The 26328-nt window shown below is 38.0% G+C and overlaps 1 protein-coding gene across 1 annotated transcript in view; it reads right to left on the bottom strand.

The window, feature by feature from the left end:
* Positions 1-784: 784 nt before the first annotated feature.
* LOC136845296 (ergosterol biosynthetic protein 28 homolog) overlaps positions 785-26328 on the bottom strand; it is a 238813-nt gene continuing 213269 nt past the window's right edge. The window contains exon 5 of the mRNA XM_067115489.1: positions 785-2534. Coding sequence (XP_066971590.1) covers positions 2404-2534 — 131 coding nt within the window. The 3' untranslated portion in view covers positions 785-2403. The remainder of the gene's footprint in view (positions 2535-26328) is intronic.

Here is a 26328-nt window from a genome sequence, read left to right as displayed (position 1 = left end):
CGCCTGGAACTAGAGATCTTCAATAGATGGGACAGTTAAAAACTGAAACGAGGCGGAATTGGCGCATTTCCCGTTGAACTCAATAGTCGTTTCACGTCTCGTCAGCTTAATCACTGTTCTCGGTGTTTTCAAACATTGACTTAGGAAATAACAACCTCAATTTAATTGTAATTAATTAGTTGTTGTCTCAAGTGAATTTCACATAGGAAACAACCTCAATTTAATTCTAATTAATTAGTTGTTGTCTCAAGTGAATTTCACATAGGAAACAACCTCAATTTAATTATAATTAATTAGTTGTCTCAAGTGGATTTTACATAGGGGACAACCTCAATTTAATTTTAATCATTTAGTTGTTGTCTCAAGTGAATTTTACATAGGAAACAACCTCAGTTTAATTTTATCAATTAGTTGTTGTCTCAAGTGAATTTCACAAAGGAAACAACCTCAATTTAATTTTAATTAATTAGTTGCTGTCTCAAGTGAATTTTACATAGGGGACAACCTAAATCTAATTTTAATCATTTAGTTGTTGTCTCAAGTGAATTTCACATAGGAAACAACCTCAGTTTAATTTTAATTAATTAGTTGTTGTCTCAAGTGAATTTCACATAGGAAACAACCTCAATTTAATTTCAATTAATTAGTTGTGTCTCAAGTGAAATTCACCACGCTCTAAGGGAAACGTATAGCGTGATCAAGTGAGGTTTGCAGTCTACAGTGTTGAGAGGCACCCTCAACACCAAATGGCCTTGAAACCCTCAGGTGAGTCTTGCAAGCAGGATTTTTTTTTTTTTTTTGGCTAGTAAATTTCGCAACGCTTGCCGAGAAAAGCTCTGGAATGCATTTTAGGAACCTTTTAATTGATCAAACTCGAAATGAAATTCGGGAGGTTTACAAGTACTGGGAAATTGTTTTCGCAATAATATCTGGGACAAAATTTCAACACTTCTTAAAAATACATTACGTAAATAACAGTTATGGTAAATGATGCTTTATGGAAAAACAGGATTTCAATTTTAAAATGAATCATGGCGTTTTTTTTTTTTGACAGAGTTAAATGATTCCTCATGTTCACACTTATATGCCTGGTTTACGTTTTTTCCATTTAACAACGTATGGAGCAATAAATTGCGGAAATGTGAAATATTTCATTAAAATAACTTGTAATTTTACTCCTCAGTCAAAGAAGGAAAAGAAGAAAAAGACCCTTAGAACATACCTTAGACATAGTTTTGATTTGATTTTATATCAGTGACTCATGCATTCTCTCACCCAAAAAAAAAAAACCTTGCAACGACTGAACGACTGCCTAAAGTCCACCAAACAGGGCATGAAGCTGAACAAATGCGCAACGTTCTTCACCAGGTAGAACTTTTCTTGACTCGCTCTGCAAGGTTTTCTTGCCACTTGTGGCCATCTTCAATATATACACACATTTTGGCAACAAGGAAGATATCACACATCTGTTTAATAATGAATATTCATTAATGCACAACTATTCATTACCATGATAAGAGGTTTTATAGCTTCGAGAAAGAATGGGTACGAGTATTATCTTTATCCGTTTCAATTATTTTTTCATCTTTTCGGAAACATTCCTGAACGGCGAGTAGTTACCGCTCAGTTAACTCACTGGAGGCGTCGATATCGTGCATTCCTCCTTCAGGAAAAGACTGATCTGCTGAACTGCAAAGGGGGAATACTTACAAGAATGAAGAAGTTATTACATAACCCTTCAGCAAAATAGTGTCTGAAGGCTTCGCAACTTTTCTGAGTTAAACTCCTCTTCGAAACCCTTTTTTCTGTTTTTTTTATAAACCCCACTGAAGTTTCTGAAGTCAAATAAACCTTTCATTTGTTTCCAAAAGAGGATTTTCACAGGTCAGTCGTGAACATCACTCAGGGTAATATACAACATATTCCATAAACCTGTGACGTTTACATTTGCATATATTCGACAGGAAAGCCCTCTCTCAAAGCTTCCGGGGATGTTGCGTGGTATTTCTAAGTTCCCAAACAAAATGATTCTTGAAACTCTTTCACTTCCTTTTGTTCACAGACTACGGGGGGGAAGCCATAAGAGAAGAGAGACGTTCGTAACAAAAGAGCATCGCGAACTCCCCTCCGAACTCGAAAACGAAGGAGGGAATGATGGGATTGAGTGGCAGAGATGCCTCTGTTTCTGCCCCACAGCAAGAAGAGATAGTCCAAGGTACAAAATTGTTCCTAAAACCTAGGAGAGAGAGAGAGAGAGAGAGAGAGAGAGAGAGAGCGAGTCCCTCCAATCGGAATATAATTCAATTTCATTTCCAGAAACCAGGAACTAACAACTATTCAGTTATGTGTCTCTGTTGGCGATTATCTGACGAAGCCCAGGTTGTGCTCGGCCTCTCCAATGCATCAGGTTCGCTTCTTGTTCCAGCACTTCTTCCTCGGGAGGCCCAACTTGAGGAGGTGCGTCTCCTCCTCGGCTTCCACTTCGGGGCTTTTAAGAAACGTTGGCGCTATGCACAGGCCCACGATGGTCACCGCTGCAAGGGAAACCAGAAAAGATAAATCAAGTGTACATAGAGACTGAGTAAAACGAACCAATTTTCTAAACAGAATTATTAGATAATAAATCATGATCACACAAAAATACGCCTTCATTGGAAATACATGATAATAATGTGATAGAGAAAGATTATTTATGTGGCATGTATTCAAACTGAGGTTAATGAAACAAGAATAGCACGTGGTATTTGTATAAAAAGCAGACAATGCAGGTATAACATGCTAAACCTCCTTATACACGAACTTATGACAAAAGAAAAATGTTCCTTGATTAAAATCTGCATCAGAGAGAGAGAGAGAGAGAGAGAGATAACACCGCACAATATACTGAAAATGTTAATTTCATATTAGAAAAGATGGTAAGTATACAGTTCCGTGCGGTAAGACTGATAAAGATTTGGATAACATCTCTGAAAATGAGACCGAAACGAATTCCATGCTTTCCTCCTTATCTAAAACTAATTCCTCCTTGTTATTTATAAGAATTTTGTATGCTGGACCCTTTAGATCTAACAGGCTTTTCATCTCAGAAGTAAACAGTCGCGTTTCTTGAAAGTATCACATCAGGAGCCTGGCAGTCTGATGTCAAGAAGCTGGTGATACTCTTGAGGTCCAGTATATATATTTCTCTTCGGAGCAGCTCTCTGTTTTAAATGGAAATTATCTGAACCTGTATGAAGTATTTATTTCATATTTTGAAGAGACTGCTCATATATCGATACGGTTTGGTGATTCAAGGGATTACTTTCCAATCAGAATCAAGGTCTTATGTTCGATGTAAGGTTGTTCCTCATTCTTTCGGCTACAGATATTACTCTGGCTCTTGCTTTTGAGAGGTTCCTATTGACTTTTTACTTTCACCACCACCATGACTGTGTTGTGTCGCCATCTTGAGACCTCACAACCCCAGGAAATCCACGAAGAAGTTAAAAGCTCAAGAATTAGCAGGTTTCGTCTGTTATTCACACCATTCACTCTAGATTCTCTAGAATATGGAACTCCTTGCCTTACTCTGTCTCATGAGTTGTTGTACATAATTTTTTAAGACGAAGCGCTATCATCATTCACTTGAAGTCCATTGGAACACTTTCACTACATGATAAAATTTGATCTGGGCAATTGTCCGGTTTGGTATCTTCAGGCAGGTGAGTAAACCAACAAACAAGTAAGCGCATATACAATAAATTCAGCCAAGGCGGTGTTCATGTTAGCAAACGAAGACCCTTAAAAAATGAACTAATTATCTGAACGCTGTTTTGCAATCAAGATTATAAAGTCATATTGTCATTGTCATTATTGTTTTCTTTCCGCCGCAGTATAAGTTTAATTAAAATATTATTAACATTTGTTATCATTAAGCTTTACTTTAAGAAATCTGTAAATATCATGAACTATTTTTTTAATTGTACATCTAATTCGCGACAGAATAAGTTGACTTTGATCAACGTTCATGCATTTCACACGAATAAATAAAAAGCATTTCACAATTTCAGGGGCACCAGCTTTTCACTTATACTTCTAATCCGAGGAGAATTTTCTCCTCTTTGCGAGAAAATCGGGGGTCAGTGTCGGCAAAGTTTTAGCATGCGCCTGCATCTGTCAGGAAGACGAAATGGCGAATTCAATCTTCTGTCTTCTTCTTCCTCTTCCTCTCTTGATTCTGAATTCGAATAAGTTATCCCCGGCATTTCTTATTAGCTCCTCTCTCTCTCTCTCTCTCTCTCTCTCTCTCGTAACCTGCTGTGGATATTTTTCGCTCTAACATGGTAATTACGGAGTGAGGGAGAATACAAATCAGGGATGAAATGAGATGGAATGCAAGCACGGAACGCAGCCCCTGAGTGAGTGGAGGCGGAAATTGGGGAGGGTGTAATTCAGGAGATCTGAGGGAGTGAAAATTTGTATACGTGTGTTGTCAATTCATACGGATGCTAATGTGAGTATGTGGGTAAGTATATATAATGTGTTTGGGTGTGTAAAGAAGGATCCACAGCAATATACTGAAATGTGTTTGTAAAAATATTTTTACAAATACATTTCGTTTTGCTAATAAAGAATATTGTTTAGAACCTTCTTTACATAACTGAGAGGTACAACAAGGTGTATTTTATACATCATATTATATATATATATATATATATATATATATATATATATATATATATATATATATATATATATATATATATATATATATAGTCTCAATTGGGCGGCTACTTGAAATCTTAGCTTAATGATAAATAATATTGCCAAGACCAGGAAGAACATTCTTTATTGTAACGAGCTTTCGAGGTATAAAACCTCATCATCACGCTGAAAAAACCGACAAGGATGAGAATCAATAAAATTACAATAAAATGAATTGTCATAATAAATCTTCAGCAAAAAATACTAACGAAATATATAAAATGAACAAGTAAATACAAACTAAAAGGGTGAGACGTAAAATAACGAAAATTAAAAACACAAACATAAAAATATGAAAATAAAACTAAAGGAAAATGTAAACAAACTACCACTCACAAAGTAAAATATTTAACGACCCCAATTGAGTACCTACTATGAAATTACACGATAGCTAGTTGAATACCAGACGAGTTGTTGTTCAATTCCGGCTTCATCTTTTTAATAGTCAGAGACTCTGAAATTAAAAGGTCCAGTCTGTTTGAACAAAAGACAGTACCGAAAATCCAGATCAGCGAAAGGATGATCCTGTGCTAAACTGTGTTCTAATGGCAGAAAAGGGTGGTTTGGAAAGGGGAAACCTATAGTTCTAATAGAAAGACACTCTGTGTTCCAAAATTCTGTGTCTGAGCCAGCGGGAACTGATCCACGTATCGCAGACCACACTGCGAACAAGTGAACAAGTAAACGACACAGGAATTGGAATCCACAGGCAGAGTAGGCTCTCTCAAAAGTGATCTTATTGTAAAGGATTACATAAAACAAACCGGAAACTGATTTGAGGGAAACAATGCTTAAGTATTTCTTGTAACTTTTTCGGACCATATAGCTACTATGACCAAAGGTAAGGCGATTTAATGTACTTTACATCTTTACTAGCAGTACTGTACACCGGTCTGGGACAAACTTTTCACTTAAAAATTTTTCAGAACTTTGTAAAATACAAAAATGGATATGAGTTTCAGAAAAATAATTCTGGAGGAAAACCATATCTTGATGAAATAAATTAAAATCACAACAAACATTGTTGGCTCTATTAATCAAAGTGCGTATTGAGTTCATCTTATACAACTTTGGCGAAAAAACTGAGGTAATTCAATCCCAAGCCAGTAAAAGTACTTTTCCTATAAACAGAGGTCTCAAATTTGCCACTATTTCTGTATACTTGTACATCTAAAAATGACAACTTATTATCCTGTTCCGGGTACTGTCTTTTTGTTCAAATAGACTGACCTTTTAATTTCAGAGTCTCTGACTATTAAAAGATGAAGCCAGGAATTGAACAACAACTCGTCTGGTATTCAACTAGCTATCGTGTAATTTTACAGTAGGTGCTCAATTAGGTCGTTAAATATTTTACTTTGTGAGTGGTAGTTTGTTTACATTTCACTTTAGTTTTAATTTCATATTTTTATGTTTGTGTTTTTAATTTTTCGTTATTTTACGTCTCACCCTTTTAGTTTGTATTTACTTGTTCATTTTATATATTTCGTTAGTATTTTTGCTGAAGATTTATTATGACAATTTATTTTATTGTAATTTTATTGATTCTCATCCTTGTCGGTTTTTTCAGCCTGATGATGAGGTTTTATACCTCGAAAGCTCGTACAATAAAGAATGTTCTTCCTGGTCTTGGCAATATTATTTATCATTCAGCTATATATGTTATATATATATATACAAATACAAACAATGGGCCATTTCCTCTGGCAAGAGGTAGATCCAGAGAAAAATAATCCGTAATTTAGCTGCTAAATCGTGCACGAACTCCTCGTGCAGAAACTTCCACACCACCAGCCGTTCCAGGCAACATCACTGAAGACTCATCAGCAGTACACGATGAACCAACACACACACTGCACTATTCAGCACTATCTAGCAATTACTCCCTGGTTTCCTGGATATTGGAGCCATTCGTTTTCAGTACCACTTTCACGGCACTATCCAGCGCTTTCTAGGTCTTTCTCTTCTCCTGCAGCCAAATAATGCTATGTTATACACGGCTTTCCCTAACGTTTAACCATCTATTCTTTCCACATGACCAAAGCATTTCAAGTCATTCTGATCCATTATTTCAACCGCGGGAAACTGTTTACCACTTCTACGTATCTCAACATTTCTAAACATTTCCAGCTTTTCTTAAGCCACTTGTAATAGGCAAACAGTTCATCTTATAACCATCGTTTTTAGTTTCTGTAAAAGAAACTATTGTGACGGCTTGGTCTGTCCGTCCGCACTTTTTCTGTCCGCCCTCAGATCTTAAAAACTGGTAAGCTACAGCGCTGCAAATTGCCATGTTGATCATCCACCCTCCAATCATCAAACATACCAAATTGAAGCCCTCTAGCCTCCGTAGGTTTTATTTTATTTAAGGTTAAAGTTAGCCACAATCGTGCTTCTGGCAACGATATACGATAGGCCAACACCGGGCCGTGGTTAACGTTTCATGGGCCGCGGCTCATGCAGCATTATACCGAGACCTCCGAAAGATAGATCTATTTTCAGTGGCCTTGATTATACGCTGTAGCGGCTGTACAGAAAACTCGATTGCACCGAAGAAACTTCGGCGCACATTTTACTTGTTTTCTTTTGTTCACATTCAACATACTGACCATTTCCATACACAAAAACAAAAACACACGCACACACAGAAAGAGAACAAAGATGAAATAACACCTTAGAATGAAAATAATGAGGCGCCTTAATCTCAGATTACTAAAAAAAAAAAAAGGAGGGCATTTTGGGCGAATACAGTAAAAGCCAACAAAAATACAACGAATAAGAAAAACAAAAGAACAAGAAAAATAACCAATACCAAAGAAGAAAAAATAGACAAGAGAAAAAGGGGATACAGAGAGAAAAGAGTAATCCCTCAAAGTGGGAGGCTATACAAAGGGTACACCACATTTTCCAACTCGGCCCGAAATTCTTTTCGGGTGGCGGTTAGAGAGAGAAAGCCTCAAATGAATGTAAATTTTCTTGACGGAATGTTTGTCAGTAAAAGGGTTACGGACTTTAAGGCTATGGCCCGAATTGAATGTTCTTCGTCCATTTTCTTTTTCCCCAAGTTTAAAATTTTTATAGTTTTTTAAGTGTTTTTCTTAATTATTATATACAAGTAAAAAGGTTGGTGATGATGGTAAGAAATTAACTCAAGCCACAGATGTTATAGGACAGATTTGCAGGGTCGTGAAAAATAAAGTGTTTTATATATATATATATATATATATATATATATATATATATATATATATATATATATATATATATATATATATATATATATATGATCCTGATTCAGGACTCTCCTTTAAGCAAAACATTCTGTACTATGACAGCACGGCTTCATATTACAGGAAGACAATGCATGGATGCAGCTAGGGGTAGGGAACCACTCCAGTCTATCGGTCTCCCACTCCACCACCACCATTAAAAAAATAACCGTATTTTTTCCTGGAATCATCATAAATTAATTAACTATGTATGAATAAAATAGACGACAAAGCATATTTAAGAGAGCTTACTCTTATCGAACTTAGATTCATTTCTCGCTTTTATTAAAATTTCTTTACGTTACAAAGATTAATTCATTAGGAATTACTCACATGAGGAATTTTTAAATTTGAAATTATGCAGAAATCATTTCGCCAGCAGAAGATAAATAATTTGCATTCCAGGAATTGTAAATTCCAGGTATCTCATCTGCCTATCTTTTTATTTATCTCTTTTGCTACGTACGTGTATTCATTTGCATACAGCAAAACGCACGTGAAGTCGGAGGGAATTCAGACTTTCCACCTCTTTGTCATTAATTCAGAAACTCACGCAAACACAAAGAAAAACAAGTTAAAACCCTTTAACGAATTGCTTCAATAAACAAGCTGTTGGGAAAATCTTAATGAATTATGTCAGTGACCCTCAGAAGGAACATATCTGTATATGTTTCAGAATACATTGCGTCCTAATACCTTCTGAGAGACTGTGGCTAATGCAGTAGTACATGCAAGCGCATCCTTTATATGTGTGGAGGAGATCACCACTGTTTAAATGACGATAATATTGCATAAAAAAACTTTTTGCTTCAATCTGTGTTAGGGTAAAATTAAGTGACAAGTATCACACAGTCTTTGTTCGCATGTCCAGTTGCTTAAGCATTAATTCCCTCTCTGCACGAATAATCCATAGCATGTTATGTATACGCCCCTAAGCAATTTAATGAAGGATAAGCTACATAATTTGCAGATATTTTATGATATGTAGAGATGTCTCACCATATGTTGCCATGTGACGATTACTGCATATTGTATTTTCTGGCACTTATATTATGGCTCCTCAGAGGACGCTCGAAAGAAAAGGGTAGTCACTGAACATTCTATGTTATTATCTTTGAATATATATATATATATATATATATATATATATGTATATATCCTTAGAAGACAGACTGCAGCTCTGGTACATCTCTCCAGGAAGCATAGGGAAAGCTGCCTTCGTACTCAGGTACATTTATTTTGCCAACGTTTCACGATTCATAATCGCATCCTCAAGGCTATAATAAAGATAAACGAACTTAAAACCAAGCACTGCATAATCCATTAAAATTACGCAATATTTAATCAAATTTAATGAACATCAGCATGTAGAAAGCTTGAAAATAATTTATAAACAACTAAAACAGGAAATTATACTAAACATTAAAATATGTACAAAATATCTATAAGATTCTAAAACAGTAAAAATATTTAAAACATTTAAAACACTAAAAATTTTTAAGGCTATTCTGTACCTTATCCTAAAAGGACGGGCAGTGACTGAAAAGAGTTTCGTAAAACAAACAAATGCACCCTTAGGCAATAAAACAACTGTACAGAGGAGGATTGCATATTTAAAGACGGAACTATCTTTTTTTTATCATAATGGACTCCAAGATTGTTAGGTCGTTTTCATTATGTATGACCTATAATTACCAAGTCCTTATCTTCAATGTATGCTTTGTATGACCTAGAAATAGTTCTAATATTTGACTGTTCGGGATTTGATAATCTGCCGTTTAAAAACTTTACGCCCCTGTGGGAATCTATTCTCACCTTGAGTAGCCTCTTTTCGTACAACCCACATAAGTCCCGTGATCACATCTCGCACGTATATTTATAAATAACATTAGATTTTAGAAGAGGGACTAAGGCGGTCTTTCATTCTGAACAGGATCCGATCGTTAATGGATTTTTTTGGAACTATTTTTAAGGTTTAGGGCCAAGAAGTCTTTGAATTATCGTCAGGAACTTTTTCCTGAAAAAGGTCATCATGTAAAAAAGGAAGCTGGCAAACATTTTCAATTTTGGTGCTGTCGAAACTGATGGTACCTCCATGAACCTAGCATTTAGCATTTTCCTTAGCATTTTAAACAATAGTTTGTCTGGAAAGTTTGTGGCAGATACTGGGAAAGAAAGTTAATTTCATTAAAAAAAATGGTAATTAGAGGTATGAGAAGGCCCTGTGGAGGAGAGTTGAGATAGTGTTGAGTTTAAAACTATAAAACAAGAACTATAAAATTGATACCCTAACCCAGTAAAAGTCTTTTTCTAAAACCCCAGTGTTAAGCCTTGTTCATTCCTGGACACTAAAACATCTAGAAAGGGAAGCTTGTTATTTTCTTCTTCATCAAGTGTAAATCTGATATTAGGGTGTAAGGTATTGACAAATTCTGAGAACTGTTCTGCATTAAACTTGTTTCGGAATAAGGCGAAAGTGTCATCTACATATCTACGATAAAACTGGCAAGAAACTAAGCGGGCAATCATCAAAATACGCTCCTCCAGTGAGCACATGAAAATATTAGCAAGTGTCGGGCCTAGTGGGGATCCAATTTAAAGTGCATAAAGCCTCACTCTATCATTCGGAATTTTATATTGAGCTACAAACGACTGGCGGAGATGGAGATTGTCTCTAAGCAGAAAAATATCGAAAGGTTAAACCAGCTGGTAACTGAACAGAAAAACCTTCGTAAGTAATTCTCTCACCATTTTTGGACAAGGTAATTTTGTACGTCTTTTTAACAATACCATTTTAAACTTTATCAACGATGTAAATGAGAGACATAATAGAAAACTAAGGAGCTTAGGAATAATCACGCCTAAATTCTGTAATAATAATATGAATAATGTGTTTAACTTTTCAGAAGGTTATTGTCAAAGAGAGAAAGAGTTCTTTACTTTCTCTAGGTTTGGAATTTTGTTTACCTAATTATAGGCCCGAACTACAGCAGGTTTTCTACACCATAGAATGTCTCTTTCGCCGTCTTAAATCCCTTCAATGCTAATTTGGACAATCTTACGTCGCAGTTATCATCTCTTGCTCATTGCACCTATCATAGTTAAAAACTAGATGGACTCCATTCTTCAACAAATATGACTTCTGACATTTTAAAAAACTTGGCTAATGATGACAGTATTATTATTACAAACCAGACAAAGGTAAGGGTTGCGTAATTTTAGATATGATACTTATTGATAAGATGGATATTATCTTAAACGACCATACGAAATTTGAGAAAATAGTGTTTCCAGACTTGTACAATATCATTAAACCCAGAGGACAAAATTGTAAGGTTTTTGAGGATGTTAAAAGAAAAAAAGATAATTGATGATAATATATATCAGGAACTATTCCACGGGGTCTTCGTATGGGGTTTTTATACGGTCTGCCCAAAATACAAAGAAAATGTTCCATTAAGGCCCATTCTTTCCTCAGTGTGAACACCCCAGTTATAAGTTAGCCAAATTTTTGGTTCCTCTACTTGAGCCTCTCACTAAAACGATTTTTCTTAAGAAACTCTCATAAATTCAAGGAGGATATTATCATGCAATCCTCCTCTCTGTACAGTTTAATTGCCTAAGGTGCGTTGTTTGTTTTACGAAACTCCTTCAGTCACTGCCCGTCCTTTATGAGGATAAGGTACAGAATAGCCTTAAAATTTTTTAGTGTTTTAAATGTTTTAAATATTTTTTACTGTTTTTAGAATCTTATAGATATTTTGTACATATTTTAATGTTTAGTATAATTTCCTTGTTTTAAGTTGTTCATAAATTATTTTCAAGCTTTCTACATGCTGATGTTCATTAAATTTGATTAAATATTGCGTAATTTTAATGGATTATGCAGTGTTTACTTTAAGTTCATTTGTATCTTTATTATAGCCTTGAGGATTATGAATCGTGAAACGTTGGCAAAATAAATGTACCTGAGTACGACACCTTTCCCCTATGCTTCCTGGAGATATGTATATATATATATATATATATATATATATATATATGTGTGTGTGTGTGTGTGTGTGTGTGTGTGTGTTTGTGTGTGTGTCTCATGTAAATAATAATAACGTATTGTAATTAGAATCAGAATACATATTAACAAGCAGACTGGCAAGAAATAATACGTCATGTAACTTCTTCAAAGCGCTTCAGTCCAGCACTAAAAAAAATAAAACCCTCTTCTTCTTGGGTAGCCTTCCTCATGGGTGCCCAGGGGTTCCTGCCCAGCGAGGACGCCTTCCTCCGGAGCTACCTTCCACAGAGGAGCCTTGGGGTTTCTACCCGACCGGAAAGTCTTCCTCTGGGGCTGCTTTCCCCTTGAATCCCAAGGCCTCTGCGTGACCAGCTGGCCCTACTCCAGGTCTGCCATCTTTGAGAAAGCCAAGATACCCAACTTCATTGGAAGCCTCGCCATGGCTGCCTTCCACAGGAAGCCAACGGATGCCCACATCCAGATGGGAGGACCTCCTCTTATTGCCGTTTCTTGGGGAACCTTGGGGCGCCGGCAAAGGCTCTAGACCCACCTAAAGGGGTGCTCTCACTTGGAAACCTTGGGCTCGAACCCTGTGGGGATGCTTATAGGTCTGGCAGGAAGATGACAAGAACTTTTCTTTTTTCACTCTTACAAAATAACGCACTTTTTTCTCAACTTCGCTACATGACATTCTTTAATTTTATAACGGCCCTTCAGGGCTCTTCATTGTTTTTCCGCACTAAACTCTTCAATTTCCCTTTTCCACAATTCACATCTGCTTCTCCTGAACGTATCGTTGTACCTTCAGTCAACTAGATACCCCATGATTTTACCCAAGGGCGCGTAAACACCCCATCTTTCATCCAAGCCAATTCTTTCCTATTTGCCCCTTATGCTGCTTACTTTCTTCTTTTCTTACTCACTTGTGTTAACTGCATTCATGAACATAGCCCAAACCTTTTCTATTTAGCTAAACAGATCCTCTAATTTCACTTTTGCTTCAGTCATATAATAATTAGATATACCTCCCGTCATTTGATTCTTACTTGGTTTTAAATCTATTACACACAAAAAACTTTGCTTACAAAGGTTTTCTACGTAATAAAATACGCACCACAACAAATAGACTAACAAAAACAAACATTATAGAAGTTAAAAAAGTATATAAAAGGCATTCAATAAGTAAATAAAAAAAAATCTATAGCTCCTCAAAACCATACGAAACTTGGACCCCTCTTTATAACCCCCCACCCCCCAACTTTCCCTTTTGCCCAAGCAAATCCCCGCAGACCCAATGCCTAATCAGCGCCACCCCCGCCTTTACACAAAGAAAGAAAGAAAGAGAAAAAATACCACACCATCTGAAAATAATTCCCCCTGGGGAAGAGAGAGGAGGGGCAGTGGGAAGGAGGAGGAGGAGGGAGGAGGAGGAGGAGGAGGAGGGAGGAGGAGGAGGAGGAGGAGGAGGAGGAGGAGGAGGAGGAGGAGGAGGAGGAGGCGGAGGAGGACGCCGGCTATACCTAAAGGGGAATGACAAGACACGGCATAAAATCGACTTAAAATATCCAAAGGGTAATGAATTTCATCGGAGGGACGTTGCCTTCGGTGCCAAGGGATGCGGCTAAAAGGAAGGAAGGAAGGAGAAACTTTTGATATATACAGTATATATACAGTATATGCCATATATATATATATATATATATATATATATATATATATATATATATATATCTCTCTATATACTCTCTATATCTCTCTCTCTATATATATATATATATAGGCAAATGCCATGGAGGAAAACTGAAACAATGGAGTGATTGCTAGGCCTTTCAACACACGGTCCTTTACTAGCAGACTGAAGAGAAATATAAAAGTAAGTTTACAAGAAAGCACGTACAATTGACAGATGACATACTGATATCCCTTTGGGTGGGGATTATAAAGGAACAGATGCACCAGGAATCCAACACAGTCGAAGAATTAGTGGGCCTACCAAAACAAAGGTAAATCTTTGACTGTTCCCTGCTTTTGAGGCAGTCAGACCCAATCTTTTGTTAGATCTCTCAAAGATTTACCTTTGTTTTGGTAGGTCCACTAATTCTTCAACTGTGTTGGATTCCAGGAGCATCAGTACCATTATAAACTCACCCTCAGGGATATCTGTATGTCATCTGTCAATTATACGAGCTTTCTTGTAAACTTACTTTTATATTTCTCTTCAGTCTGCTAGTAAAGGACCGTGTGTCGAAAGGCCTAGCAACCACTCCTTTGTATCTTCTTCCTCCGAGGCATTTGCCTTTATTTATACATTCATCACGTTCCATATCTTCGTGATTCAGTTATACATACATATATATATATATATATATATATATATATATATACAGTATATATATATATATTATATATATATATATATATATTTATATATAAAAAATATATATAATATACATATATTTTATATAATATATATGTATATATTATATATATATAATGTACTGTATATCAGTTCACTGGCATCTTTGTATGTCTGTCTGCTACCTTCTCTCTCTCTCTCTCTCCCCGCCACCCTTCCGATTATCAAGAATGAAAGACGTGGCGGTGGAGGAGACACTGAAGTGGAGACAGGAGCCGGATAAGGATGTGGGGGGAGATGAGAGGAAAGAATTATTGCGGAGAGAAGGAAGAGGAAGAGGATGATAAATCAGGAATATGGAGAAGACGAAGGAAAGGTAAAAAATAAGAAAAAATCAGAAGACGAGTTTCTATGGATACGGAAATTAAAGTGAAGAAGAATAAGGAAATACCACGAAAGGTGAATGACGAGGTGAGAAAAGAATGCAGGTAAGATACAAAGAATAAAACAGAAGAGGAAGGAAAATAAAATATAAAAAGAAATAAGGACAACTAGAGTTTACGAAGGAAGAGAAGCAAATATAAAGAAGGGAATCAGAAATTGATTGATTACTTTATCCAACTGGCGTGGCAACATCAAAGCTCACAGACGCCGAATGAAATGAAAGGGGAGAGAGAGAGAGAGAGAGAGAGAGAGAGAGAGAGAGAGAGAGAGAGAGAGAGAGAGAGAGAGAGAGAGGGTGGGGGTGAGGTTAACGTGGCATCATGAAGGATATATTCCCTGGGGATATATTAAAAGAAATGTCCAAATATAAAATCAACATAAGCCAATGATACATTTACGATGAGAGAGAGAGAGAGAGAGAGAGAGAGAGAGGAATGTGCTTGTGCGTGTTTGTGAGAGAGAGAGAGAGAGAGGGAGAGAGAGATCAGCATATGACCAACGCACTTATTCCTTAACTAAATTCCACCGAAAAGTGATATACACTTTCAAACATTTCCCGTCAAACATTTTTCACGAACCTCAGGTTAGTCCACCTTTCCTTTTTTTTTTATTTCTTTTTCATGAAACCTTTCTTTCCCGCATTCCCTTCCCTTCCCTGTCCTGATCTACATCCCCTCCTCCCCACCATTCCGCTCCCCCCCCCATGAAATTCGCATATATGATTATGCAAACTCGGGCTGTGAGAAGTGTCGGCATCATCATTTGCATATTGCTTGAAGCGGCTTTATAGCCTAACAGTCCGATGTGCGGTAATGGGTGGTCAGAGAGAGAGAGAGAGAGAGAGAGAGAGAGAGAGAGAGAGAGAGAGAGAGAGAAAGTATGTGCGTGTAAGAGAGCTGAGAGAATATGTGTGTGTAAGAGGATGAGGGAGGAAACGTGCGTCTCAGAAGGTGAGAAAGGTATTTAAGGTACATGAATTACCATTATAACTTGAGAGAGAGAGAGAGAGAGAGAGAGAGAGAGAGAGAGAGAGAGAATGAATGTGTGCAAGACAGTTAAGAGGACTATGTGAGTAAGAGAAAGGGGCGGGGGTGACATGTGTGTGTGTGTATGTCAAATGTGAAAGACATTTGCACATGAATTACAAGTATAACAGATTTTTGTGTGAGAGAGAGAGAGAGAGAGAGAGAGAGAGAGAGAGAGAGAGAGAGAGAGAGATGCCAAGGGACTGGAATATGTAAAAGCTTGTAATGAAAATCAGCATGTCCACGCTCTCAAAACAAGTTCGTCTTTGAAACAACAACAACAACAACAACAATAATAATAATAATAATAATAATAATAATAATAATAATAATAATAATAGATATTATTTCCTATTATATTTCAAATGCCGTAATGGCAAACGATGCATCGCAGAAAACTTCAAAAAGGTTTTAATAGAGGTTCAGGGTTTGTCTATGGGCAGGGAGTTAGAGGGCGCAAGGGTGTTGAGTGGGGCAGGGCGGGGAAGACTGGAGACTGAAGGTATTTTTGGAGGTAGAAAGGATGCATAGGTAGAACATGAAGAGGGTGGGGTATATGAAAAGGGAGATGGAATTTAGGACAGATCCCGGTTGGGTGGAATAGACCAGAACCAGTTTCCCGACAGGAAGGATAGGAAAAGAGACCGTTAAGACTGGAAGATAGACAATTGACTGAACCAATTGTCATATTTCTTTAACTAATTGAAATCTGTCTTTAGAGTTCATTGAAAATGCCACTTTCGTTGACCATCGTAAGTGATAATTTCAAGATGAAAGTGAAAGAGGGTCTGGTCACTGTTTGGATAGCTGTCTGCAAAGATAGGATTCGGAGTAATATTTTCGCTGAAATGATAGTCTCTCGGCCAGGGGCATATTTGCATTTCGCGAATATAATACTCGAACTCCTATCTTCGCAAGCAGCTATCCAAACAACAGATCTATCTTAATTAACTTTCATCGAAACATCACACAGATGGTCAAACTGAAAGTGGCAATTGTATGGTCAATGTAGACCGATTTCAAGTAGTTAAAGAAATATAACAACTAGTTTAGTCTACTTGTCTGTCTTCCGTCTTCATATTCTCTTTTCCTGTCATATACCCTGACCGTCAAGTTAGGTCAAAACTTGAATGGGTAGCCACCAATAAATACACACTAGTTAGAATGATCATCTGCGGGGTCCATGGGGAGCCAGAATTTAGGTGCTTGGCGTGAGCTTCACTCAACATGTCTTGATGACTCTCGACTTGGGCAGTTATACTAGTATTTCCCTAATCAGTGAATCAGGTACCCAGTAAATAGCGGGATGCGGTGTGCTATCATAGCCAGGACGAAAAGAGAGCATAGGTCTAGGGACCTTACATCAAAGTACTTGCTGAGAACCAGAAGGCTTACACCTTCTGTAGCTACCCCTTATGAGATGAAGATATAGAGGTTATATATATGTATACCCTTTTCTTCTTTTATATAGGGAGTCTTCCGGTTCCCAATACGTTTTTGCTAGTACTAAGCCCTTTTCTTGACCCCAGCCGATGTTGGTTTTTATTCTCAGCTGGTTGACTGGTGGGCAGCTAGCGAGGGTCGAATAACGAATCTTGCAAAATACGTGCCTAGAGTTGTACAACTGAACTACGGTACCCACCCAAACACGCGCCAGCGCACACACATACATACATACATACATTCATACATACACAGTATACATATATCGAAAAACGTATGTACAGATGTCACAAAGTAAACTCGAAATATCATGTGAATCCGTATGAAAATATCAGTAACATAAAGCAGAGACTATTAATCTATTTTACATAAATGAAAGCTAAATCTCCATGCCAAAGCTCTGAATATAAAAATATTTCATTAGTCAGATGCGAGACAAAAAAGGGAAAAAAGCAAAACGAGGCACTGATATTTATGTACCAATCTATTTACTTCAAAATTAACTCCGACAGATTTATCACAACAGCAGCAAAAATGGCCATGAATGTATTTCGTAAAATCAAGCTTAATTTATGGTTATACACAATTCGTACGGCAAGTATCATGAGAGCGCTAATCAACAGAATAATATACTGACGGTTTTAAGGGATGCAATCATTGCCGTGATTAAAACAAAAAATGTAAAGTGTGTCATGTAACTCAAACAGATGCTTTTACGAGGAAAATAACGTTTTACAAGAAAAAAAATCTATATGTTGTTTCTGGAACAGGATATTGGTAAGAGGAATTACTTCAAACACAAATAATTCCCAGCGGAATCGAAAACTAAAAAGAAAGAAAGGAGGAAGCGAATGATTTCGTTAATGCTCTGTTCTTCTACTGTGCCAATTAGTCTCTCTTTTTCTACCGTCAGCTTTCTCTCTAAGGAATAATATTTACACATTATATATTAAACTGTGAAAAGGGAATATAGCTAAATCAAACTCTTATGAGAAGCTGTCCGGTTTAAAATCGTCAAAGGGAAAAAAAAAACCCTTCTCGTTATCTCTCACTTCTTAGTGATAGAAAGGTGACCTGACAAGAACTGGGAAGTTCAAAATACTAAATAATGCAACAGCCGCCTCTTTTTATCACATAAAACGAAATTTTTTTTTTTTCACTAACTCTCACTTTTTCTTGGTAATGGTAAGAAGTTACAGAGTGGGGGCGCTTTTAAAATTTGTTTGTAGTGGAAGAAAGTCGTACAAATACTTCATAATGAAAGAAACCCAAACGATATTGCTGACAACCATTAACCCTCCTGTGCAGTGATAACTGTGGGTGGGCATACACGACGTGAGAAAAGGTGAGAGAGAACTGTAGCCTACTGACATTCACGGAAAAAATGTATATTTATGAGGAAACTGGGCATAAACGACGGGAGAAAGGTTAGACAGTGTATGAGGTAACTGGGAAAAACGACGGGAGAAAAGGTGAGATAGAACTGTACTGACATTCACGGAAAAAAAATGTATATGTATGAGGAAACTGGGCATAAACGACGGCAGAAAGTGAGACAGTGTATGAGGAAACTGGACATAAACGACGGGAGAAAGTTGAGACAGTGTATGAGGAAAGTGGGCATAAACGACGAGAGAAAAGGCGAGATAGAATTGTACTGACATTCACAGAAAAAAATGTATATGTATGAGGAAACTGCGCATAAACGACGGCAGAAAGTTGAGACAGTGTATGAGGAAACTGGGCATAAACGACGGGAGAAAGTTGAGGCAGTGTATGAGGAAACTGGACAAAAACGACGGGAGAAAAGGCGAGATAGAATTGTACTGACATTCACGGAAAAAAACGCATATGTATGAGGAAACTGTGCATAAACGACGGGAGAAAGGTGAGACAGGTGTACTGACATTCTGGGAAAAACTAGAGATAAGTAGGAGAAACTGGGTATAAACGACGGGAGAAAGGTGAGACAGTGTATGACATTCTGAAAAACTGGGTATAAAACGATTGGAGAAAGGTGAGACAGTGAGAAAAAACTGGGCATAAACGATGGGAGAAAGGTGAGACAGTGTATGAGAAAACTGGGTATAAACGACGGGAGAAAGGTGAGATAGTGAAGGAGGAAACTGGGCATAAACGACGGGAGAAAGGTGAGATAGTGAAGGAGAAAACTGGGCATAAACGACGGGAGAAAGGTGAGACAGTGTATGAGAAAACTGGGCATAAACGACGGGAGAAAGGTGAGACAGTGAAGGAGAAAACTGGGTATAAACGACGGGAGAAAGGTGAGATAGTGAGATGGACGGGAGAAAGGGGCATAAACGACGGGAGAAAGGTGAGACAGTGTATGAGGGAGAAACTGGGCGAGGAACTAAAACGACGGGAGAAAGGTGAGACAGTGTATGAGAAAACTGGAGTATAAAACGACGGGAGAAAGGTTGAGAGGAAACTGGGTAAACGACGGGAGAAAGATGAGATAGTGAAGGAAACTGGGGAGAAAGATATAAACGACGGGAGAAAGGTGAGACAGTGTAGGAGGAAACTGGGCATAAACGACGGGAAACAGAGAGAAATTAGATGGGATAGTGAAGAGGAAGCTGGGCGGATGAACAGTGTATGACGGGAGAAAGAAAAATGAGACATTGAAGGAGGAAACTGGGCATAAACGACAGGAGAGGTGAGACAGTGAAGGAGGAAACTGGGCATAAACGACAGAAAGTGAGACAGTGTATGAAAACTGGGGTATAAACGACGGGAGAAAGGTGAGATAGTGAAGGAGGAAACTGGGCATAAACGACGGGAGAAAGATGAGACATTGTATGAGGAAACTGGGCATAAACGACGGGAAAGATGGGCAGGAAACGACGGGAGAAAAGGCGATAGAACGGTACACATTCACGGAAAAAAACACGCATATGTATGAGGAAACTGGGCATAAACTTGACGGGAGAAGGTGAGACAGTGAAGGACGAAAAGATGAGACATTGTGAATGTGAAGAAAGATGAAAGGGGAGAGAAGACATGAAAGGAAACTGGGCATAAACATTGGGAAAGATGAGACATTGTATGAGGAAACTGGGCATAAACGACGGGAGAAAGATGAGACATTGTATGAGGAAACTGGGCATAAACGACGGGAGAAAGATGAGACATTGTATGAGGAAACTGGGCATAAACGACGGGAGAAAGGTGAGATAGTGAAGGAGGAAACTGGGCATAAACGATGGGAGAAAGGTGAGACATTGTATGAGAAAACTGGGCATAAACGACGGGAGAAAGTGAGATAGTGAAGGAAAACTGGACACCAAACGACGGGAGAAGTTAGTGAAAGGACAAGTGTATGAGGGAAAAGGTGAGATAGTGAAGGAGAAACTGGGCATAAACGACGAGGAAAAAGGTGAGATAGAACTGTACTGACATTCACAGAAAAAATGTGAAGGTATGAAACTGCGCATAAACGACAGGAGAAAGTTGAGACAGTGTATGAGAACTGGGCATAAACGACGGGAAGAAAGTTGGGAGGCGGGAGAAAGGTGTAGTGAAGAAAGGAGGAACTGAACATAAACGACAGGAGAAAAGGCCGAGATAAAGTGTACTGACATTCATGGGAGAAAGGTGAGACGTGAAAAAACACACGCATATGTATGAAAGAAAACTGGGTATAAACGACGGGAGAAAGGTGGGGCAGTGAAACTGGGCAAAACTGGAGTGGAGACATAAACGAAACTGGGAGAAGATGAGACATTGTATATGAAACTGGGCATAAACGACGGGAGAAAGGTGAGACATTGTATGGAGGAAACTAACGGCATAAAGTGAAGGGAGAAGATGGGAGAAATTGTATGAGGAAACTGGGCATAAACGACGGGAGAAAAGATGAGACATTGTGAAGCTGGGCATAAACGACTGGGGAGAAGATGTAGACATTGTAAGGGAGAAACTGGGCACCAACGACGGGAGAAAGATGAGACAGTGAAGGCGCTGGGCATAAACGACGGGAGAAAGGTGAGATAGTGAAGGAGGAAACTGGGCATAAACGACGGGAGAAAGGTGAGATGAGACATAAACGACGGGAAAGGTGAGATGTGAAGGAAACTGGGCATAAACGACGGGAGAAAGGTAGAGATAGTGAAGGAGATTAAACGACGGGAGAAAGGTGAGATAGTGAAGGAAACTGGGGCATAAACGACGGGGAGAAAGATGAGATAGTGAAAGAGAGGAACTGGGCATAAACGACAGGGAAAGATGGACATTGTATGAAACTGGGCATAAACGACGGGAGAAAGGGGAGACATTGTATGAATGGAAACTGGCATAAACGACCTTGGGAAAAGATGAGACAGTGAAGAGGAGGAAACTGGGCATAAACGGGGAGAAAGATGGAGATAGTGATGGAGAAACTGGGCATAAACGACGGAAAAAGATGAGACAGTGTGTATGCAGAAACTGGGCATAAACAGGAGAAAGATGAGATAGTGAATGAGGAACTGGAGGCAAAACGACGGGGAGAAAGATGAGATAGTGAATGAGGAAACTGGGCATAAACGACGGGAGAAAGATGAGACATTGTATGAGGAAACTGGGCATAAACGACGAGAGAAAGAGGAGACATTGTATGAGGAAACTGGGCATAAACGACGAGAGAAAGAGGAGACATTGTATGAGGAAACTGGGCATAAACGACGGGAAAGATGAGACATTGCTATGCAGAAACTGGGCATAAACGACAGGGAGAAAACTGATGAACGACATTGAATGCAGAAATTGGGCATAAACGACGGGAGAAAGATGGGGCATTGTAGCAGAAACTGGGCATAAACGACGGGAGAAAGATGAGACATTGTATGCAGAAACTGGGCATAAACGACGGGAGAAAGATGAGACATTGTATGCAGAAACTGGGCATAAACGACGGGAGAAAGATGAGACATTGTATGCAGAAACTGGGCATAAACGACGGGAGAAAGATGGACGTTGCGCGAAACTGGGCATAAACGACGGGAGAAAGATGGGGCATTGGCAATGCAGAAACTGGGCATAAACGACGGGAGAAAGATGGGGACATTGTATGAGAAAGCTGGGCATAAACGACGGGAGAAGATGAGACATTGTATGCGAAACTGGGCATAAACGACGGGGAGAAGATGAGACTGTAGAAACTGGGCATAAACGACGGGAGAAAGGGAGCATTGTATGAGGAACTGGGCATAAAGCGACGGGAGAAAGAGTTGAGGCATTGTATGAGAAAACTGAGCAAACGACGGGAGAAAGGTTAGACATTGTAGCAGAAAAACTGGGTATAAACGACGGGAGAAAGATGAGAGCAGTGTATGAAAACTGGGCAAACGTAAACGACGGGAGAAAAAACGGTTAGACAGTGTTATGTAAAACTGAGTATAAACGACAAAGAGAAAGGTTAGACAGTGTATGAGAAAACTGGGTATAAACGACAGGGGAGAAAGGTTAGGCTGGGCAGTGTGGAGAAACTGGGTATAAACTAGGCGCAAACGGCAGGAGAAAGGTTAGACAGTGTATGAGGAACTGGGCATAAACGACAGGAGAAAAGATAGACATTGTATGAAGAAACTGGGTATAAACGACGGGAGAAAGGTTAACGACGGTGTATGAAAACTGGGTATAAACGACGGGAAAAGAGATTGAAGAAACTGGGCAGTGTATGAACATTGTATGAACTGGGCATAAACGACGGGAGAAAGGTTAGACAGTGTATGAGAAAACTGGGCATAAACGACGGGAGAAAGGTTAGACAGTGTATGAGAAAACTGGGTATAAACGACGGAAGAAAGGTGAGATAGTGAAGGAGGAAACTGGACATAAACGACGGCAGAGAGGTGAGACAGTGTATGAGGAAACTAGGCATGAACGACGAGAGAAAAAGCGAGATAGAACTGTACTGACATTCACGGAAAAAAATCTATATGTATGAGGAAACTGGGCATAAACGATGGGAGAAAATGTGAGACAGAACTGCACTGACATTCACGAAAATAATATGTATGAGGAAATGACCATGGAAGTAATGACCGAGGCGAAACAAGAATTCAAAACGAAGTTGACAGTTTTCTAGACCAGTGGGAAGAAGTTGATATATTTTTTAGAAAACTGGAATGAAATTGGCGTAATTTTCTAGAAAAGTGGAATTAAGTTCAGGTAGTTTTCTGGAAAACTGGAATAAAGTTGAAGTAGTTTTCTATAAAAATGGAATCAAGTTGACTTAGTTTTCTAGAAAAGTGGAAAAAATGGACGTAGTTTTCCTGAAATCTTGAATGAAACTAACGTAGTTTGTAGAACAGGAGCAACAATCGACACAAAACTACCCTCTCTGAAATCTGCCACTTTCATACTCTCATAAATGGCCCAAGCTCAGATAAAAGAGGAGCACAAAGCGTCGGGTTAACGCCACCACCGTGTCAACAACCAAAAGTTACTACGCCTTGCTTCAAGCATTAGCGGTCTTATACTAGCTTTAGTGGGTAATACTGAACCCCGGAAACAATTAATCAAAAGTCGAATCTTATTTACGGTTGTTGAATAAGCATGAATGAAAATAAACTATAATCTACTGAAATGAATGTTCTGTGAAGTAGAGGATGAATAACATCCACAAGGGCGAAGGTTGCGAAAAAACGAGAAGTAGGAAAATAAATGAACACGGATGACAAAACCGCTTGTATTCAGAAGCCTTACTCGTATAAGGAACTTCCGGAAAGACAAACACTTAAAAGATCACAGACATACGATGTTTTGAGAGTAAGGGAGAAAAAGAAACTAGCGTCAGAAAACTGTTAAAAATACGGAACATACACGCGAAAGGAGTGCTAAAGTGAAAGCGAAAATAGAGAATTACGTAAGGATAGTGACGTTCGGATGATGAATTTTCTGAGTAGTTTTCTAGGTAGATTTGAAGATGAGGATTATTTATGCAGAGTCTCCATTTCCGAATACTTGGCTACAAGGCGAAATTAACTGGGTTAAAAAGTCCTTCAAACACGTAAAAACTAGTAAATACACATACACAGATTTAGATGAAGGGACGAGATTACAGTTAATATCCGTATGAAATGAAGTGAAGAATAAGCACTACTTTTCACTTAAGACAAACGAAAAGGTAACCGAATCACGCTTTAATTCTTCTTTTCCACAGAGCAGAAACAGAGCTTTCATTTTAGTCATATATTTTCAAATGGAACGGAAACGCTTTCACATATGAACATGGATCCACAAACTCCGGTTCTCAAATTTCAGTGGCCATGAAAAGGTTTTCCATGTTATACTCGTCCGTGGACGACTGAAAATAATATAGAGTATTTAAGTGAGAGAGAGAGAGAGAGAGAGAGAGAGAGAGAGAGAGAGAGAGAGAGGATGATATAAACGATTGCCCACACGATAAAGTCATTATATTTCGAGCCAATTAGTAATATCCATAACAGTACCGTTTCGCAGTGAATCGGTCTTGATTTATGGTCATTCTCCGTTCAGCGAGAGGCAAATGGGAGTACGGTCGAAGGGCTAATCACACCCTGGGTACTAGGTGGGGAAAAAAGTGAGAGGAGCTCTGATTTGGAAGATCAATACGCAGCTTAACCCAACTTAGAATTTATGATAATCTCTGACACGTTTCCGGTCTATAGTTTGTTACTCTGGTAGCTGACGGGGATGTGTGTGTGTATGTATATATATATATATATATATATATATATATATATATATATATATATATATATATATATTTATATCTATATATCTATATATATATATATATATATATATATATATATATATATATATATATATATATATATATATATATATTTGTATGCATATAATATACATATATATATATACACACACGCACAAACATTAGGCTACAAATGTCGTTTCATAACCAATTCGCTCTAATTCCAGTCTCCCAGCTACCGAATCATTTACCAATTATAATTCCCTTTCGGTGATATTCCCGAAATAGAGCGAATTATATTGACAGACATTCGTAGCCTAATATTTGCGTATATAAAATGTCACGGTGCTGTGATACAAATTCATATATATATATATATATATATATATATATATATATATATATATATATATATATATATATATATATATATATATATACATATACATATATATATATATATATATATATATATATATATATATATATATATATATATATATATATATATGTACATGGGGTGGCCTGAAAAGCTAAATTAAGTAAATTTGTAATATTTATGCTTTGTCTATGAATAAAGGATGAATTCTCAGTGCCAAGACCTGACAAAGTCAGCAACTTCATATACCGAAGCGGTGATTCTTCCTCGACATTGCGCCACTCACCTTCAGCTTGAACTCAATCTCGCTCCCAATTATAAGGCCCTACACTAAACATATCGTCCAAATTATTATACGCACTTTCAAAGAAACTATCATCCTACATTCCTTCCATGTGACCAGACGAACCCAAACCCTAATTAGCCAAACGAACCCAAACACTGATCAGTCCTTTCACCCAAAACGCATTCCTGACTTCCCACTTCGTCTTCCATAGACTCTTCTCTTCTCTTCTCTTCCTGACTTTATACAGAGATCCTGCTAGCTTCCTTACTTATCCTATTCTGTAATTTACGTCTTCCCGCAACCTATCATTAACCGTAACACTTACTCCAAAAAATTTCTACAAATATAAATCAGTCACTTATGCTGATAATTATTTCTCTATGTTTCTAACCTTTGTTACCCTCACTCCCTTTCAACTTTCAGTTTGTTGAAAAGAAAACTATTGTGCCGGCTTTGTCTGTCCGTCCGCACTTTTTTCTGTCCGCCCTCAGATCTTAAAAACTACTGAGGCTAGAAGGCTGCAAATTGTTATGTTGATCATCCACCCTCCAGTCATCAAGCATACCAAATTGGAGCCCTCTAGCCTCAGTAGTTTTTCAATTTATTTAAGGTTAAATTTAGCCATAATCGTACGTCTGGCAACAATATAAGACAGGCCACCACCGGGCGGTG

This window comes from Macrobrachium rosenbergii, chromosome 2, assembly GCF_040412425.1.
Source record: "Macrobrachium rosenbergii isolate ZJJX-2024 chromosome 2, ASM4041242v1, whole genome shotgun sequence".
Taxonomy (NCBI): Eukaryota; Metazoa; Arthropoda; class Malacostraca; order Decapoda; family Palaemonidae; genus Macrobrachium; species Macrobrachium rosenbergii.
This window is presented reverse-complemented; position numbering and strand designations above follow the sequence as displayed.